Source organism: Anomaloglossus baeobatrachus, chromosome 6 (genome assembly GCF_048569485.1).
Source record: "Anomaloglossus baeobatrachus isolate aAnoBae1 chromosome 6, aAnoBae1.hap1, whole genome shotgun sequence".
Taxonomy (NCBI): Eukaryota; Metazoa; Chordata; class Amphibia; order Anura; family Aromobatidae; genus Anomaloglossus; species Anomaloglossus baeobatrachus.
Window position 1 is genome coordinate 284,611,256 of NC_134358.1, and position 20,205 is coordinate 284,631,460.

Here is a 20,205-nt window from a genome sequence, read left to right on the forward strand (position 1 = left end):
TTATTTAATTTTGGTGTTTGGAATTTTTTTCTCGTTACACCGTGTACCGATCAGAATAATTGATTTTATATTTTTATAGATAAGGCAATTCAGAATATGGCAATACCAAATATGTGTATTTTTTTATTGTTTTATTTTCAATGGCGTATAAAGGGTGTGATTTGAACTTTTAGATTTTTTAATTCATATTTTCATATTTCTTAAAACTTTTTGTTAACTTTTTTATTGATTTTACTAGTCCCTCTAGGGGACTTTATCACTGCAGCATCGCTCTGATCACCAGAAATGCACTGTTCATGTGAGTGCCAGCACTATGTTGGCTTTCATAGGAAGTGATTTATGGTAGCATCAGGGTCATCAGCTGACTCTGTGCTACCATGGTAACACCATAGTACACCGTCATTGCATCACAAGGCAATCGATGTCGGCGAGGAATGGCATAATCCTTGCCGCAGCCCTTTAAATTATGCTGTCAGATTTCGACAGCGTGATCTAAGTGGTTAGTAGGCACGGTTGGATCTGTGATCCCCGCCTCTGTTAGCCGCACATGTTTGCTGATCAGATCAGATGTGTTGGCATAAGGCTATGTGCCCACGCTGCGGATTTTGCGCAGATTTTGCCGTGGATTTGCCGCGGATTTACCGCGGATTTTTCGAAAATCTGCAGCATCGGCACTTCCAAGCCATTTCAATGGCATTTTGGAAATGCTGTGTCCATGCTGCGGACTTTTCCGCGGCGGATTTGCCGCGTATTTTGATCCGGAAAAATCTGCAGCATGTCAATTATTGTTGCGGATTTTGGTGCGGATTTTGGGTATAGAATTGGGAAAAAAAAAAATCCGCATCAAAATCCGCGGCAATTCCGCGGTAAATCCGCGGCAAATTCGCGGCAAAAATAAGGTGCGGATTTGCCGCGAAAGTCATGGATTTTCATGCAGAAAAATCCGCAGGTACATTCTACCGTGGATACATAGCCTAAGAGGTAAGTTAAAACTTTTTTTATTTTAATAAAGCTAAACATGGAGAATGAGAAGGGATTGTCCTAATAGTGGAAAACCTCTTTAAGGGACTATCAAGTGAGTAACAATTATTTTTTTAAAATGCCATGATTATTTTAAAGGAATTAAAAGGAAACAATAAATCTTTCATTTTTTTCTGATTAATGATCTTCAGGTTCCCAGTGGTCACTATTTATTGTTTCAGCAATGATGTAACCATAGCAAATATATATATGTATATATATATATATATATATATATATATATATATATATATATATATATAAACACTGCAGTCAATCATTACTGCGGAAACCAGTGATTGACTGCATCAGTTACATGTCCTAGTGACGTGTAACATGTAATGGAGAATGTTCAGGTCTCGGTGTCTCCGATGGCTCCAGCAAATCCCAAGGTTAGGTGGCAAATTATGAAGAGAGAAATAACAGAGATAGGACACTATGAGTTGTGGGGATGTCTGCAAGATATAAGGCCGCTGAAAGAAGACATACACAAGAGGGTTCTGATAAAACGTGAATGATGACCTTTACTGAAAACTTGTAACCAATTCTTTAGTCAAACAAACAAAGTTGCTTTATCCATTTCAAATAGACAGTTATTTGATAGCATAAAAGACTTCTCTTACACAGTGGACAAATTGATGTGTTTTCCCTATCCCGGCCTTGGGAGTATGGATGTCACTATCAATTGGACTAACTGTGCTGAGTATAAGGGGAGGAGGATCAGCGCAATATACTGCGCAGTGCTGCAGTCATTTTCCGTGTGTTAGATTATGGGTATAGCTTGTTGCTTACCTTTTCAGTACTCTGTTGCTGCAGAAGCGGGGCGCTCTGAATTGGGTGCTAATTACACTCCCCGCATATCTCAATGGAGGTCTTTTTTTTCTCCTGCATCACAGCAACTAAACTGCATACAACCAGTGTTTCTTTCAACTGCCTCCTCAAGCTCTGCCCCCAACAGCCACTTCCTTGCTTTCAAATCAATTGCAATACAAATTGCAATATCAAACCAAGGCAGTAGAGGGCAGCGCAACACTAAATAATTTACCTCCTCCCAAAGCAGGGAATAGGTGTCACAAATGTAATCACATAGAGAACACAGAACACACATTAGTAGCGGCTTTTCTGGTCACTATAATTGCTGAAGAAATAACTATAGAGCAGAGGAAAATAGAGTAGAATTGAATTACGAGCAGTGGAACAATTGTGATAGTATTTTTATTTTTTTCCAAATCAGTCTAAGCATTTTGCAAAAAAAAAGTCTCCTTTCTATCACAAATCCTTCAAAGTATACAAGTATTTTAAAAGGGAATCTCCGGCCACGTCTTAGGCCTCTGCCACACTCACGTGCCTCCGGTACGTGTGTGCCTTTTTTATCACGTACCGGAGACATGGACCCACGTGTTCCTATGTTTTGTTATTGTTTTGGACACACGTAAGTATTCAGGAACGGAACGTGTGTCCGTTCCGTACTTACGTGTGTCCGTATTTAAAAACCCACGTGTTCCTATGTTTTGTTATTGTTTTGGACACACGTAAGTATTCAGGAACGGAACGTGTGTCCGTTCCGTACTTACGTGTGTCCGTATTTAAAAACCCACGTGTTCCTATGTTTTGTTATTGTTTTGGACACACGTAAGTATTCAGGAACGGAACGTGTGTCCGTTCCGTCCTTACGTGTGTCCGTATTTAAAAACCACTGACATGTCCATGTTGCTCCGGCAGCACAGGTGTCACACAGTCCACACCCGTACCACATGGATGTAGTGTGGATGCGGGCCCGTGTGACACGTGCCAGAGAAAGACACGTGTCAGTGTAAAAATAATAAAAACACATACTCACCTCCACCAGCCCTGCAGTCCCTGTCACGGCTGTCCCCTGCATCCGTCCCCCAGTGAATTTGAACAACGCTTCTCCTTCACTGGGGGCCGGAAGCAGCGTGAGTGGGGCGTGGCTTTGGCCGGACGCTGTCATTCAGCACCACAGACAGCGCCGGATGATACAGGTAAGGCGGGGCTTTCCATTCTCCGTGTGTTATAACGTATAACACACGGAGAACACGTACGTGCCATAAACACGGCACACGGGGACAAAACCATCCCTTTAACACGTACGTGACAAAAACGTAACGTTTTGTCACGTAAGTGTGGCAGAGGCCTTAGATGGTTAAAGTCGTCACTCTTAATGATTTTGCCTTTTTTCAAGAATTAAATGCAACCACTGGAAATATATTCGCTGACTAGAGTATATTTCCTTATAGATTGCAAGCTTGCAACCAGAACCCTCACTCTTTTAAATTTTGTGCTACTCTGTATCGTCTTTATTGTTTGTACTTTTTCCCACTTAATTGTAAATTGGTGTGGAATATGTTAGGGTTATATAAAAAATATATTTTTAACATTATTATTATTATGGAATACATTTCTTTAATAATTTACGGCACTTTTTGCATAAATTATGATGAACTTGTGGGATGTGTTTGGCTCTCCAGCATCTGCCAAGCTAAATCCATGTTCAAAAAGTGGCTGAAGCTTTATATGTCAAGCTTAAAATTTCAAAGCTTGAAAAAGTTTTGCACATCTACTAGTTATGAAAAATTCTTGAAAAATATCAAACCGTTTTAAGCCAGATTTCTGATGAAAACACATCTTTGGATAAAGACTGGAACGACAAAGCACCTGATTGGAGTTGCTAGATCCATTTACAGACTGTGTGATCTATCACTGAGTAAACGTTTACTGCTTATTAGTCACTTGTCATACTTACTAAACTTTTTCCTTTACCCTTTATATTAGAAATTCTTGAATGATTCATCTGTCTGAATATAGTAACACATTTTTATTTCAGAAACAAGATTGGCATTGACATTCAGAATATTGTGGGAATTCTAACTGCAATAATAGCTAAAGCTTGTTTTTAAATGATATTTATACATCTTTTTTGTATGCAGGTACCTCTGTTATTCAGGTCTCAGCTACAGATGGTGATGACCCTACATATGGAAATAGTGCAAGAGTTGTTTACAGCATACTTCAAGGACAACCATATTTTTCTGTCGATCCAAAAACAGGTAAGCATTTAAAGTGTATAAATGTTTTTCATATTATCTAACTAGTTCTGTTCTTTAAAATATTTCATCTTTTTTTATTGAACAGATATTGCAAAAAAACAATACAAATCTGTTTATTCTTTTAATCCTTTAACTGTTAAAAGTATGACTATTTAAAAATATGAAATATACTATATATATATATATATATATATATATATATATATATTAAATATACGAGATATATATATATATATATATATATATATATATATATATATATATATACTGTATATATGTATATATATATATATATATATATATACTGTATGTATATATATATATATATATATATATATATATATATATATAGCTATTGAACCCATTCTACACCGAGGTGTGGATGATTTAGCATTGGAGTGGAACTATGTGGATGCAGCCTGGATGCTTTATTCACCTTTATTTAAACCCTATGGCTGGCATGTGGGCAGTGCTATGTCCTCATTATAGTTAAATTCGTCAATAAAATGGTGCCTGATTCAGCGCATGAGCATACCGCCAACTCCGGTGCCATTTTAATGAAGAAACTGTGTCTGCGAATATCATCTGAAACAAACTGGTGACTTGTGATATTCACAGAGACAGTGTGTTCACAACCCTTTCAATATATATGTGTGTGTATTGGAAGATAAAGCAGCAGCATGCAGTGGTCGACACAGGTGACGTCAGTGAGTTGGCTGTGTATGTGAATTGGCAGATAACAGAGATCAGCAGCATGCGGTGGTCAGCATAGGTAACATCAATGATTTGGCCATGTGTGGGTATTGGCAGATAACAGAAATCAGCAGCGTGCGGTGGCCGGCAGAGGTGACATCAGTGCATTGGCTGCCTTAGTGTGTGTGCAAGTGTGTTTGTATATTGACAGATAACAGAGAGCAGCAGCATGCATCCTTGTAATTAGTGCAGTGACGTCAGTGACCTCAGCTGGCCCTCGCACTGCTGTACCTGCTTCAGTAGATCCTCCATCTCCTGCTGCATGGTCGTCCTGCTCTGAGACACCACCTCTTTAAACACATGTAGAATCCAAACCCCTGCATCTTACAACCCTGGCCTGCACAGCCCATGCACTGCACCAAAGCGTGCCATGCAGCAGGAGGTGTAAAGGCAAAGCCATCTTACGGTCATGTAATATCCACATGCTGCTGACCTCTCTGGCGGTTCCTTGTCACTCCCCTACCTCACTATGATTCTAGTGTGGGCAGGTGGAGGTAATGACTGCCACTTGTGCAGTGCTATGTTCATGTGAATATAGTACTACAGTCATGGCCAAAAGTTTTGAGAATGACACCAAAATTATATTTTCACATGATCTGTTGCCCTCTGGTTTTTAATTGTTTTTGTCTGATGTTTACATCACATACAGAAATATAATTGCAATCATATTATGAGTACCAAAAGGTTATATTGACAGTTAGAATGAGTTAATGCAGCAAGTCAATATTTGCAGTGTTGACCCTTCTTCTTCAGGACCTCTGCAATTCTCCCTGGCATGCTCTCAATCAACTTCTGGACCAAATCCTGAATGATAGCTGTCCATTCTTGCATAAGCAATGCTTGCATTTTGCCAGAATTTGTTGGTTTTTGTTTGTCCACCTGTCTCTTGATGATTGCCCACAAGTTCTCAATGGGATTAAGATCTGGGGAGTTTCCAGGCCATGGACCCAAAATCTCTGTTTTGTTCCATGAGCCATTTAGTGATCACCTTTGCTTTATGGCAAGGTGCTCCATCATGCTGGAAAAGGCATTGTTGGGCGCCAAACTGCTCTTGGACAGTTGGGAGAAGTTGCTCTTGAAAGGATATTCTGGTACCATTCTTTATTTATGGCTGTGTTTTTAGGCAGGACTGTGAGTGAGCCGATTCCCTTGGCTGAGAAGCAACCCCACACATGAATCGTTTCAGGATGCTTAACAGTTGGCATGAGACAAGACTGGTGGTAGTGCTCACCTCTTCTTCTCTTAATAAGCTGTTTTCCAGATGTCCCAAACAATCGAAAAAGAGATTCATCTGAGAAAATGACTTTACCTCAGTCCTCAGCAGTCCACTCCCTGTACCTTTTGCAGAATATCAGTCGGTCCCTGATGTTTTTTCTGGAGAGAAGTGGCTTCTTTGCTGTCCTCCTTGAAACCAGGCCTTGCTCAAGCAGTCTTCGCCTCACAGTGCGTGCAGAAGCACTCACACCAGCCTGCTGCCATTGCTGAGCTAGCTCGGCACTGCTGGTAGTCCGATCCCGCAGCTGAAACAGTTTTAGCATATGGTCCTGGCGTTTGCTGGTCCTTCTTGGGCGCCCTTGAGCCTTTTTGGCAATAATGGAAGCTCTCTCCTTGAAGTTCTTGATGATGCGATAGATTGTTGACTGAGGTGCAATCTTTGTAGCTGCGATACTCTCCCTGTTAGGCCATTTTTGTGCAGAGCAATGATGGCTGCACGTGTTTCTTTAGCGATAACCATGGTTAACTGAAGAGAAACAATGATACCAAGCACCAGCCTCCTTTTAAAGTGTCCAGTGGTGTCATTCTTACTTAATCATGACTGATTGATCGCCAGCCCTGTCCTCCTCAACACCCACACCTGTGTTAATGGAACAATCACTAAAACAATGTTAGCTGCTCCTTTTAAGGCAGGAATGCAATGATGTTGAAATGTGTTTTGTGGGTAAAGTTCATTTTCTTAGCCAATATTGAATTTGTAAGTAATTGCTGTTAAGCTGATCACTCTTTATGACATTCTGGAGTATATGCAAATTGCCATAACCTTTTTTCTTTATAATAATTTGTGTTTTTGCAACAGCTATTTCAGTTTCATATATCTAATAACTGATGGACTGAGTAATATTTCTGGATTGAAATGAGGTTTATTGTACTAACAGAAAATGTGCAATCTGCATTTAAACAAAATTTTACAGGTGCATAAGTATGGGCACCTCAACATAAAAGTGACATTAATATTTTGTAGATCCTCCTTTTGCAAAAATAACAGCCTCTAGTCGCTTTCTGTAGCTTTTAATGAGTTCCTGCATCCTGGATGAAGGTATATTTGACCATTCCTGTTTACAAAATAATTCCAGTTCAGATAAGTTTGATGGTCGCCAAGCATGGACAGCATGCTTTAAATCATCCCACAGATGTTCAATGATATTCAGGTCTGGGGACTGGGATGGCCATTCCAGAACATTGTAATTGTTCCTCTGCATGAATGCCTGAGTAGATTTGGAGCGGTGTTTTGGATCATTGTCTTGCTGAAATATCCATCCCCTGCATAACTTCAACTTCGTCACTGATTCTTGCACATTATTGTCAAAAATCTGCTGATACTGAGTTGAATCCATGCGACCCTCAACTTTAACAAGATTCCCGGTGCTGGCATTGGCCACACAGCCCCAAAGCATCATGGAATCTCCACCAAATTTTACTGTTGACTTTATTGTTGACCGATGCCCATTGACACCATCTGCAGCAAAATGATGCTGCAGGTCTTTGGAGGGGGTCTGTGGATTGTCTTTGACTGTTCTCACCATTCTTCTTCTCTGCCTGATATTTTTCTAGGCCTGCCACTTCTGGGCTTAACAAGAACTGTACCTGTGTTCTTCCATTTCCTTACTATGTTCCTCACAGTGGAAACTGACAGTTTAAATCTCTGAGACAACATTTTGTATCCTTCCCCTGAACAACTATGTTGAATAATCTTTGTTTTCAGATCATTTGAGAGTTCTTTTGAGGATCCCATGATGCCACTCTTCATAGGAGATTCAAATAGGAGAACTACTTGCAAGTGGCCACCTTAAATACCTTTTCTCTTGATTGGATACACCTGCCTATGAAGTTCAAAGCTCAATGAGGTTACAAAACCAATTTAGTGCTTCAGTGTCAGTAAAAAGTAGTTAGGAGTGTTCAAATCAAGAAATTGATAAGGGTGCCCATACTTATGCACCGGTCAAATTTAGTTTAAATGCAGATTGCACATTTTCTGTTAGTACAATAAACCTCATTTCAATTCAGAAATATTACTGAGTCCATCAGTTATTAGATATATGAAACTGAAATAGCTGTTGCAAAAACCCAAACTGCTATAAAGAAAAATTTTTAACATTAATAGGGGTGCCCAAACTTTTTCATATGACTGTATATATATATGTGTGTATATATATGTATATATATATATATATATATATATATATATATATATATATATATATATATATATATATATATATATATATATATATATACACTCTGGAGATCAAAATTAGAGAACAATGTTTGATTACTTTTTTTAAATAATAATGTAATCTACATTGTTCAACATTTGAAAGTTTTTTGTTAGGAGTACATCATGTCACTAGAACAGTGTTTTACGAAAGGTCCAAAGTTTATCAGGATAAAACCTTTCTTTTGCCCAAAACATCATGATCAAGATTAGAGAACAACAATGACTGTAGCACAGAGAAAGAATATAACTATGTTTTCTGAAGGTAACAACAGTCACCAATCAGTAGGATACAGGCCTTTGTTTTGAATGACTTCAGCACATTGGGGTCCACAAGACATCACTAATCTCTCACACTGCTCTGGTTTGATTTTGGTCCACTCTTTTCCCAGTCTCTTCCATTGTTATGGGTTTCTTGGTCATAACTTTGTCACCAAACATTTTTGAGAGGTTTGCTACTGGGTTTAAATCAGAACAGTGGGCTGGCCATGTCATTGTTTCAATGTTTTCTGTTTCAAGGAACTGCTTCAACCATTTTCCCGTGGGAAAAGGGGCATTGTCCTGCATTAAAATTGCTGGCTGATTGAATGATGAAGGATGAAAGGAACCACGTGTTGTTGAAGAAGGTTCTTATACATACTTGCATTTACTCTGCCATGTAGCTATATGACAGGGCCAAGTCCTGCTGCAGAAAAAAAATCCTAAACCATGACACTTCCTGCAACCCCTTTCACTGACTTTGTAACACACTATGAGTTCAGTCTTTCCCCAGTTGGTTGGCAAACATAATGTTTTCCAACAGACCGCAATTAAATTAAACTTGCTTTCATCACTATAATGAAATGTGGACCACTTCTCTTCTGCCCACGCAACATGCTCCTCACTAAAGGTGAGTCTAAACTTTCGATTTTTTCTGCTGAGAGGTTTGGTCACTGCAGAATGGGCTTTCAGTCCAAATGCTCTTGAATGTCGTGACACTATATCACAAGACAGATCGTTCCCCTGTTGAGTGCTGAACTGGCAAGCAGTTTCAGCTGCAGTGTTGAAACAATTACCCATGGACCTTCCCAAAATCACAGACTTGGAATGACCAACTTCTCTTGCTATGGTGGATATGGTCACCTCTTTGGCCTTCATCTGGACAACCTAATGCCAGAGGGATTCCATTACTTTGAAACTGCACACCATTTGTCCACAGTCAGTTGCAAACTGGAAAGTTATGCTGCCAGTTAAATATAGTTTGTCAGATAATTAAGGAAATTAGAACTAGGTGCCAGATTAACACCATCAACTTGCAGGAATCTGAAAATGTTCTCTTATTATGATCAGTATACTTTCATATATCTCATTTACATTTTAATTATGGGCTTTTGAATAAATTCAATTTATGAAATAAGCTTAAAATACTGCTAGTTTACTCATGTCAGGATATAATCACACAGGACTACACAATTACCTTAACATTTATAAAATTGTGTGTTTATCTGTAACTTTAATCTCTAGTATATATATATATACGTATATATATATATATATATATATATATATATATATACGTATATATATATACTAGCTGTAGTACCCGGCATTGCCCGGGATAGTAACTGTCTCTCTGTCTCTCTCCCAGTCTCTGTCTGTGTGTCGCTGTCTGTCTGTCTCTCTCTTTCTGTCTCTTTCCTTGTTTGTCTCTCTCTATCTCTGTCTGTCTCTATATGTGTGTCTGTCTGTTTCTCTCTTTCCCCGTCTGTCTCTTTGCCCCTCCCTCTCTTTGCTCCTCTTTTTTTTTGCCCGGCTGTCTCTTTGCCCGGCTGTCTCTTTGTCCGGCTGTCTCTTTCCAGGGCTGTCTCTTTGCCTGGTCTGTCTCTTTGCCTGGTCTGTCTCTTTGCCTGGTCTGTCTCTTTCCCGGTCTGTCTCTTTCCTGGGGTGTCTCTCTCCGGTCTGTCTCTTTGCCCAGTATGTCTCTTTCTAGGTCTGTCTCTTTCTAGGTCTGACTCTTTGCCCGGCTGTTCTTTCTAGGTCTGTCTCTTTGCCCGGTCTGTCTCTTTGCCCGGTCTGTCTCCTTGCCTAGGCTGTCTCTTTCCAGGACTATCTCTTTCCAGGGCTGTCTCTTTCCAGGGCTGTCTCTTTCAAGGTCTCTCTTTGGCCGTCTATCTCTCTGTTTCTTTTCCTGTCTGTTTCTGTCTGTGTCTGTCTGTCTTTTTCTGTCTCTCTCTATCTGTCTCCCCACCGACATCTTATTACCTCACACATAAGCTTCTTATACTAACAGTTTATTTTGTTCCTATAGCAACCATTGACAGTTGCTATTTATAGCCTGTAGCTCCCATCTCCATTCAGTTTAATAGAAGCATGATTTTTGGAGAGTAAGTGTAAAGCGCGGAGTTACATTTTCCTGACCAAATATAGTCTATGACGTTCCCTGAGTCACATGGGGTGCCTGTGCAAAATTTCGGGATTGTAAATGCGACGGTGCGGATTCCTTTAGCGGACATACATACACACTTGCATGTTTTTCTCACTATCTGACATGAAAACAGAATAAACCTTTCCTGTTTTAAGTCAATTAGTATTACCAAAATTATTTATATTTGCCAAATGTCAAAATAATGAGAGAGCGAAAGCGCGAGAGAATGTTTTAAGGAATCTTTATTACTTTCTGCAAAGTAAAAAGTTTACATACATTTTATTAGTACTTGGTTCTATTGCCCTTAAACTGTATGACTTGAGTCAGATGTTTTTCATAATCTTCCACAAGCTTCTCACAATAATTGGTTGGAATTTGAGTCCATTCCTTCTGAAAGAAATGATGTAACTGAGACATGTTTGTAGGTCGCCTTGCTCGCACCTGCCTTTTCAGCTTTGCCCAAAAAAATCAATAATGTTGCTTCTGTATAATCTTCTTTCCTCATGATGTCATCTATGTTCTGAAGTGCACAGTCCCTCTTGCAGCAAAACAACCCCATAATATGATACTTCCACACCTAAGTTTCACAGTTGGGATGGGGTTCTTAGGCTTCAAAGCTTCTCTCTTTTTCCTCCAAACATAATGATGGTCATTATGAACAAACAGTTCAATTTTAGTTTCATCAGACCACAGAATATGTCTCCAAAAATTAAGATATTTTTTCTATGTGCATTTGCAAACATTAACCTGGGTTTTTTATGTTTCTTTTGGCGTAATGGCTTCTTCCTGGTCGAGTAGCCTTTCAGCCTATGTTGATACAGTACTTGTTTCACTGTGGATATGGATAATGACACAATCTTACCACCTTCCTACAGCTTTATCACAAGGTCTTTTGCTTTGTTCTTGGGTTGATATGTACATGTCTGACCAAAGCACGGACGTCTCTGGTACACAGAACCCATCTCATTCCTGATCAGTATGATGGCTGGACATTCCCATCTTGTTTGCACTTGCATATAATTGTTTGTACAGATGAACGAGGAAATTGCACCCAAGGATAAATCAGACTTGTGCAAGTCCACAATTTTTTTCCTGAGATCTTGGATGATTTATTTTTACTTGTTCATGATGCTACACAAAGCAGCAGTGTGCTTCAGTTATGCATTAAAATTCATCCACAGATGTGTCTCTAATTAACTTAGATGTTGCCAATAAACCTATAAGAAGCTTCCAAAGACATAACATCATCATATGGGCTGTCCAATACTCTTTAAAGACATAGTACTCCTAGTATATGTAACTTTTGACTTTGCAGAAAGTAATACAAATGCATTAAAACATTTTCTCTCATTATTCTGGCATTTAACAAATATAAATAATTTTGGTAATGCTAATTGACCTAAAATGACAATAGTTTATTTTGATTTCATATGAGATAGTGGCTGATTTCTTTTGACTTTCTTATGATGCTACACAAAGAAGCTGTGTGTTTCAGATGTGCATTAAAATACATCCACGGGTGTGTCTCTAAGTAACTCAGATGTTGCCAATAAACCTATGAAAAGCTTCCAAAGACATGACATCATCATATGGGTTGCCCAATATTGTTTAAAGGCATATTACTCTTAGTGTACTGTATATAAACTTTCAACTTTGCAGAAAGTAATAAAAATGCCTTAAAACATTCTCTCTCTCATTATTCTGGCATTTGGTCAAACATAAATAATTTTGTAATCCCTAAAATGTAAAGTTTATTCTGATTTCATGTGAGATAGTGAGGAAAGCATGCATATGTGTATTTTTAGTGTATATAAACTTCTGGTTTCAAATTTAACTTTCATTACAAAATCTTCATATTTGCTCAAATTAGTGGATGTAAAAATCAATACACCTTATATCAAAAATATATCTAGTATTTTGTAGGACTTCTATGATTTTTCAGGACAACACCAAGTGTTCTAGGCATGGCATGATCCAGTTGGTGACATATAATAACATCATCTTCCATTCTTCAAGATTGACCTCTTTCAGAGCCTGAATGCTAAATGGAGAATAATGCTCAACTTGTCTCTCCCATAGATTATTCAGTTGGGTTCAGATCAGGAGGCATATTTGACCACTGAATCACTTTCATTGCAGATGTATTGAAAATCCCTCAAAATTATTGGTTCACTGAAATAGATTTCATGGAGGTAGAGCAAACTCCAGAGGAAAATATCAGTGAGACCTTAGATTTAACAAAGCAGATGGCAGTACAGGGTTGTCCACCATCGAAAAGAACCATCAGGACAGTGGGGAGTAATCTAAATTTCCTGATACATCTATCTTTTTTAGGTCAAGGCCCGCTGATATCCAACTATTTGTAAAGGTGTATAAATGCTAATTGTCTGGAAACATACTGATGATATGCAGATTATCAATGTATTTAAAAAAAACTCTCACTGTCCTGTAAATTGCACTATTGAGAAAGGGTCTGTTTTACAACAAAGTTTAACGAAACCTGAAAACATAAATGGGCTAAATTTATGAAAACAAAAATCATAATAAATGTAGTGAATTGGGAATTGAGGAAACCGTTCTTCCTGAGTTAAGACTTTTGGAACAATTATGGGAGTGTGTGTAACAGTGTGTCCCTCCCCCGCCTGTGCTCATGGTGTAATAGTCTGTCTCTCCTTGACTGTCCTGTATGTACTACTGGTTGGGGATTGTTTGTTCTTCTCAGCATGGGACTTCTCCAATCCACAACTTGGTAAACAGAACAGAGCCAGGAGTCTAAAGTCCATTCATGTATCAAATGTCATCAAATGTCCAGGCAGAGTTGGGCTCGCCTTAGGGGCTTATCCCAGGAGAGAAGAACAATGAGACCCATGTTAGGTCAGCTAGTTGGATCTCGGCTGGAGAAGGCCTAGGATCTATAGCTGGGGCTGGATCCTAGAGCCTGTGTATGGACTGGAGATCAGTGGCCATGTGGGATTGTGTTTTGTTGTTCACCCTGTTGGACTCAAGGAACTCATATAAGGACTAGTGATGAGCGAGCATGCTTGTCACTACTCGGTACTCGCACGAGTATCACTGTACTCGGGCTGCTCGGCGGGGACCGAGTAATCTCGCGATACTCGTGCTTTACTCGTGGTCTTCATTTCTGCATGTTGGCGCTCTTTTGAGAGCCAGCCCTCATACAGGGATTGGCTGGCAGACCACTGCAATGCCACAGCCCTGTTAGTTGTGGAATTGCAGTGATTGGCCGGCCTGCACAGCGTCACCGAGCCTTTATATCGGCCGGCGCGCTGTGCTCTGCTCACAGCTATTCTGACAGTGAGTGTAGGGAGAGTGTCGCTGATTCAGGGAAAGCTTTGCGGCCCTTTATAGCTTTTTCAGTTGCAGGGCTGCAAACAGTGTGACCAAAAGTCCTTCTCAGGACTATTCTAGTTGTATACAGGCAGGCAGGGTATAGCCAGGTCGGCGTACAGTAGCAGAGTCCTTCTCAGGACTATTGTTGCTATATACAGGCAGGGTATAGCCAGGTCTGAATACAGGCTAGTGACCAAAAGAGTCCTTGTCAGGACTATTGTAGCAGTATACAGGCAGGCAGGCAGGCAGGGTAGTGGTGACCGTATACCAGCCTTCATATCTGGGGCTGGTGTACACAGTGTAAAACAGTCCAGATAGTGTCTGACTTGTCTGTACTGTAATTGTCGCTCCCCAAAAAAACCTGTTAGTAGGTTATTATTGCGTCCGTGCTTGGTTTTTAAAACCGCACGTGTGTGCCTGTTGGTGGCAGCGTACAGGTGCACTGGTGTGCGTTTACCAAACTATTATATAACGCACAAGTGTAGTGTATAATACACGTCAGTCAGCAGTGGCTGATAGTGTCAGAGTTCTTAATTTTTGCTCCTAAAACCTGTGTTAGGTTATTATTGCGTCCGTGCTTGGTTTTTAAAACCGCACGTGTGTGCCTGTTGGTGGCAGCGTACAGGTGCACTGGTGTGCGTTTACCAAACTATTATATAACGCACAAGTGTAGTGTATAATACACGTCAGTCAGCAGTGGCTGATAGTGTCAGAGTTCTTAATTTTTGCTCCTAAAACCTGTGTTAGGTTATTATTGCGTCCGTGCTTGGTTTTTAAAACCGCACGTGTGTGCCTGTTGGTGGCAGCGTACAGGTGCACTGGTGTGCGTTTACCAAACTATTATATAACGCACAAGTGTAGTGTATAATACACGTCAGTCAGCAGTGGCTGATAGTGTCAGAGTTCTTAATTTTTGCTCCTAAAACCTGTGTTAGGTTATTATTGCGTCCGTGCTTGGTTTTTAAAACCGCACGTGTGTGCCTGTTGGTGGCAGCGTACAGGTGCACTGGTGTGCGTTTACCAAACTATTATATAACGCACAAGTGTAGTGTATAATACACGTCAGTCAGCAGTGGCTGATAGTGTCAGAGTTCTTAATTTTTGCTCCTAAAACCTGTGTTAGGTTATTATTGCGTCCGTGCTTGGTTTTTAAAACCGCACGTGTGTGCCTGTTGGTGGCAGCGTACAGGTGCACTGGTGTGCGTTTACCAAACTATTATATAACGCACAAGTGTAGTGTATAATACACGTCAGTCAGCAGTGGCTGATAGTGTCAGAGTTCTTAATTTTTGCTCCTAAAACCTGTGTTAGGTTATTATTGCGTCCGTGCTTGGTTTTTAAAACCGCACGTGTGTGCCTGTTGGTGGCAGCGTACAGGTGCACTGGTGTGCGTTTACCAAACTATTATATAACGCACAAGTGTAGTGTATAATACACGTCAGTCAGCAGTGGCTGATAGTGTCAGAGTTCTTAATTTTTGCTCCTAAAACCTGTGTTAGGTTATTATTGCGTCCGTGCTTGGTTTTTAAAACCGCACGTGTGTGCCTGTTGGTGGCAGCGTACAGGTGCACTGGTGTGCGTTTACCAAACTATTATATAACGCACAAGTGTAGTGTATAATACACGTCAGTCAGCAGTGGCTGATAGTGTCAGAGTTCTTAATTTTTGCTCCTAAAACCTGTGTTAGGTTATTATTGCGTCCGTGCTTGGTTTTTAAAACCGCACGTGTGTGCCTGTTGGTGGCAGCGTACAGGTGCACTGGTGTGCAATTTCCAGAAACTTTGATATAACGCACAAGTAGTGAATATACACGTCAGCAGTGCACAGCATTGCAAAATGCGCAAGGGCATTGGCAAGGAACAAGGAAGTGGACGTGATGGTGGTGCAGGCAGAGGCCGAGGTCGTGGGCAAGCTCTAATTTCGCCACAACAAAGGGCCACATCTAGTCGCTCGCACGTCCTGTCCCAAATTCTTGGGGACCGCAGCAGTACACCGCTCTTGAACCAAGACCAGTGTCAACAGGTTGTTAGTTGGATAGCGGATAATGCTTCCAGTCAGATTGGCACCACCACAAACACTCTGTCTTCCACACGGTCAAGTGTCAGTAGCCGTGATACTGCACCGCACATTTCTGAACCTGATCCTCCTTCCTACCACCAGGCTGAGTACACGTCCTCCTCGGACATTAATGATCCCACACTTGGACACTCGGAAGAGCTGTTCACGTTTCCATTCACACATTCTGGCCTCTCGCCAGCTCATATTGAAGTGGGTCATGAGGAGATCGTCTGTACAGATAGCCAAATATTTGAGCAGCCACGTTCTCACGAAGTTGGCAACGTGTCTCAACAAGTGGTGGACGATGATGAGACACAATTGTCAGCAAGTCAGGAGGAGGAGCAGGGTGCGGAAGAGGAAGACGACGTGGTGGATGATCCAGTAACTGACCCAACCTGGCAGGAGGATATGCAGAGCGAGGACAGCAGTGCACAGGGGGAGGGAGGCGTAGCATCACAACAGGCAGTAAGAAGCAGGGTGGTGGCCCCAGGCAGAAGTCAGGCAACCGTTCCCCGTAACAACACGACGACACCAGGTGCCTGTACAAATGTTAGGTCTTCACGAGTCTGGCAGTTTTTTAAGTTGGATCCAGATGATTCAAAAAAGGCCATTTGCAACACCTGCCGTGCCAGCATCAGCAGGGGTACCAAAACTAGCAGCCTGACCACCACCAGCATGATCAGGCACATGTCAGCCAAGCACCCGACTTTGTGGGAAGTACAACAGAGTCGAGGAGCAGTGCTTGCTGATGTCACTGCTACGTCTTCGCTGGTTGTGCATGCGAGCCAATCCTCTGTCCATGCTGCCTGCGAACAAGCCTCCTCCACTCCTGCACCTGCAGTTGCCTACGCAGAAAGAACACCATCATCAAGCACGTCCTTGTCCCAGCGCAGCGTTCAGTTATCCATTGAGCAAACCTTTGAACGCAGGCGCAAATACACTGCCAACACCCCACATGCCACAGTTCTAAATGCTAACATTTCGCGACTGCTTGCGCTGGAAATGTTGCCTTTTAGGCTGGTGGAGACAGAAGCATTCCGTGACCTGATGGCGGCAGCTGTCCCACGTTACTCGGTCCCCAGCCGCCACTATTTCTCCCGGTGTGCCGTCCCCGCGTTGCATAACCACGTGTCACAAAACATCACACGTGCCCTGAACAACGCTGTTTCACCCAAAGTCCACCTAACCACAGACACGTGGACAAGTGCTTGTGGGCAAGGCCGCTACATCTCGTTGACGGCACACTGGGTTAATATTGTGGAAGCTGGGACCCAGTCTGAGCGAGGGACGGAACACGTCCTTCCCACACCAAGGTTTGCAGGCCCTACCTCAGTCAGTGTTTCACCCACACTCTACAGCTCCGGAATGTCATGCTCTTCAGCCTCCTCCTCCTCCTGCGCATCCTCATCCACTGTGCCCTCCACACCAGTCACAAGCTGGAAGCACTGCAGCACTGCCTCGGCGAAGCGGCAACAGGCTGTGCTGAAGCTAATCTGCATAGGTGACAAACCCCACAATGCAGAAGAGCTGTGGACAGCTCTGAAACAGCAGGCAGATCACTGGCTCACACCTCTGAACCTAAAGCCAGGAAAGGTCGTTTGTGACAATGGCCGGAACCTGGTGGCGGCTTTGAGGCGAGGCCAGCTGACACATGTTCCATGCGTGGCCCATGTGCTCAACCTCGTGGTTCAGCGGTTTATAAAGTCATACCCAGAGCTGTCTGATCTGCTGGTAAAAGTTCGCCGCCTGTCTGCACATTTTCGAAAGTCACCTACTGCTTCAGCCGGCCTTGCCGGCTTTCAGCGCCGTTTGCATCTTCCGGCTCACAGACTGGTGTGTGATGTCCCCACGCGTTGGAATTCAACTCTGCACATGTTGGTCAGGATATGTGAGCAGAAGAGGGCAGTTGTTGAGTACCTGCATCACCTAAGCCGTCGGGAAATGGGTCAAACTCCACACATAACACCTGAGGAGTGGAGATGGATGTCAGACCTATGTACCATCCTCCAAAACTTTGAGGACTCCACCAAGATGGTGAGTGGTGATGACGCCATTATTAGCGTCACCATACCGCTACTCTGCCTTCTAAAACGGTCCCTGCTGAAAAACAAACATGATGCATTGCAGGCGGAGCGCGATGAGTTGCAGCAAGAAACAGTAGTGGGTGTGGGTGATAACACACAGCCCAGCCTCGTCTCATCACAACGTGCAGTGGAGGACTATGACGAGGAGGAGGATGAAGACATGGAGCAACTCTCCGGCCAAATTGAGGATATGACATGCACACCAGTCATATCCTCGATTCAGCGTGGCTGGCCAGAGGACAGGGTAGATGAGGAGGAGGAGGAGGAGGAGGAGGAGGAGGAGGACAGCATGTTCAGTCATCTTGTTGGTCAGGCTACTGAAGTCCTGGCTGTTAAGAGTCTGGCGCACATGGCTGACTTTATGGTAAGCTGCCTGTCTCGTGACCCTCGCGTTAAGAACATCTTGGCCGACAATCATTACTGGTTGGTAACACTGTTAGACCCACGCTACAAGGAGAACTTTTTGTCTCTTATTCCCGTGGATGAGAGGTCAACCAAAATGCAGCAGTTTCGGAAGGCCATACTCACGGAAGTAGGCAAAGCATTCCCCTCACAAAACGCTAGCGGCATAGGTCAGGAATCAGTGGACAACCGAGGCGTACAGCCGAGAGAGGCACAAGTCCAATCCGCCAGAGGTAGGGGAACAGTCTTTAAGATGTGGGACAGTTTTCTCAGCCCCTCACGTACCACAGCCCCTGAGGTGCGGGGTAGTGCCACAAGAAATCCTAAGTTTGCCCAGATGCTGAAGGAGTACCTTGCAGATCGAACAACTGTACTCCGACATTCCGCTGTGCCTTACAATTATTGGGTATCCAAGCTGGACACGTGGCATGAATTGGCTCTCTACGCCTTGGAAGTCCTGGCCTGCCCTGCTGCTAGCGTTTTGTCAGAGCGTGTTTTTAGTGCCGCAGGTGGAATCATTACAGATAAACGCACCCGCCTGTCAACTGAAAATGCTGACAGGCTGACTCTGATAAAGATGAACAAGGGTTGGATTGGGCCAGACTTCACCACACCACCAGCAAATGAGAGCGGAATTTAAAGTTTGCCATGTACCTCCACTCACCCATGGGTACACTTCTCGACTTTGGATAATCGCTGGACTGCTCCTCCTTCTCCTCATGCGCCATCATGATGACCGTTACAATAGTTAGGTCTTTGTTTCAGGTATACCCCCAGTGGTAAATTTTTTCGCCCATTCTTTGCAGAATGGACATTACAACGACAGGAGACCCGCTCCTTTGCAATGGGAACAATGTTTTGAGGCCCTCATGCACGTCTCTACCCAGGGACAACGTGTAGCCTCCCAATTTTTGGCTGCCCTGCCTAAGGGCTATACTGAAATACACCCACTTCCTTAAAATGGACACTTAATGTTTTGAGGCCCTCATGCACGTCTCTACCCAGGGACAACGTGTAGCCTCCCAATTTTTGGCTGCCCTGCCTAAGGGCTATACTGAAATACACCCACTTCCTTAAAATGGACACTTAATGTTTTGAGGCCCTCATGCACGTCTCTACCCAGGGACAATGTGGAGCCTCCCAATTTTTGGCTGCCCTGCCTAAGGGCTATACTATAATACACCCACTTCCTTAAAATGGACACTTAATGTTTTGAGGCCCTCATGCACGTCTCTACCCAGGGACAATGTGGAGCCTCCCAATTTTTGGCTGCCCTGGCAAAGGGCTATACTGAAATAGACCCACTTCCTTACAATGGGCACTTCAGGTTTAAAGGCCATCATGCACGTCTCTACCCAGGGACAATGTGGAGCCTCCCAATTTTTGGCTGCCCTGCCTAAGGGCTATACTATAATACACCCACTTCCTGACAATGGACACTTAATGTTTTGAGGCCCTCATGCACGTCTGTATGCAGGGGCATTGGTGAACCTCACAATTTAGGACTGCCCTGGCAAAGGAAAATACTACAAAGACTCACTTCCTCAAAATGGGCACATTAGACTCAAGAGGCCT

At 42.5% G+C, this 20,205-nt stretch overlaps 1 protein-coding gene across 1 annotated transcript in view; it reads left to right on the plus strand.

The window, feature by feature from the left end:
* The window catches only part of CDH18 (cadherin 18), a 1,183,629-nt gene that overhangs the window by 570,633 nt on the left and 592,791 nt on the right, over positions 1 to 20,205 (plus strand). The window contains exon 4 of the mRNA XM_075314869.1: positions 3,969 to 4,088. Coding sequence (XP_075170984.1) covers positions 3,969 to 4,088 — 120 coding nt within the window. The remainder of the gene's footprint in view (positions 1 to 3,968; positions 4,089 to 20,205) is intronic.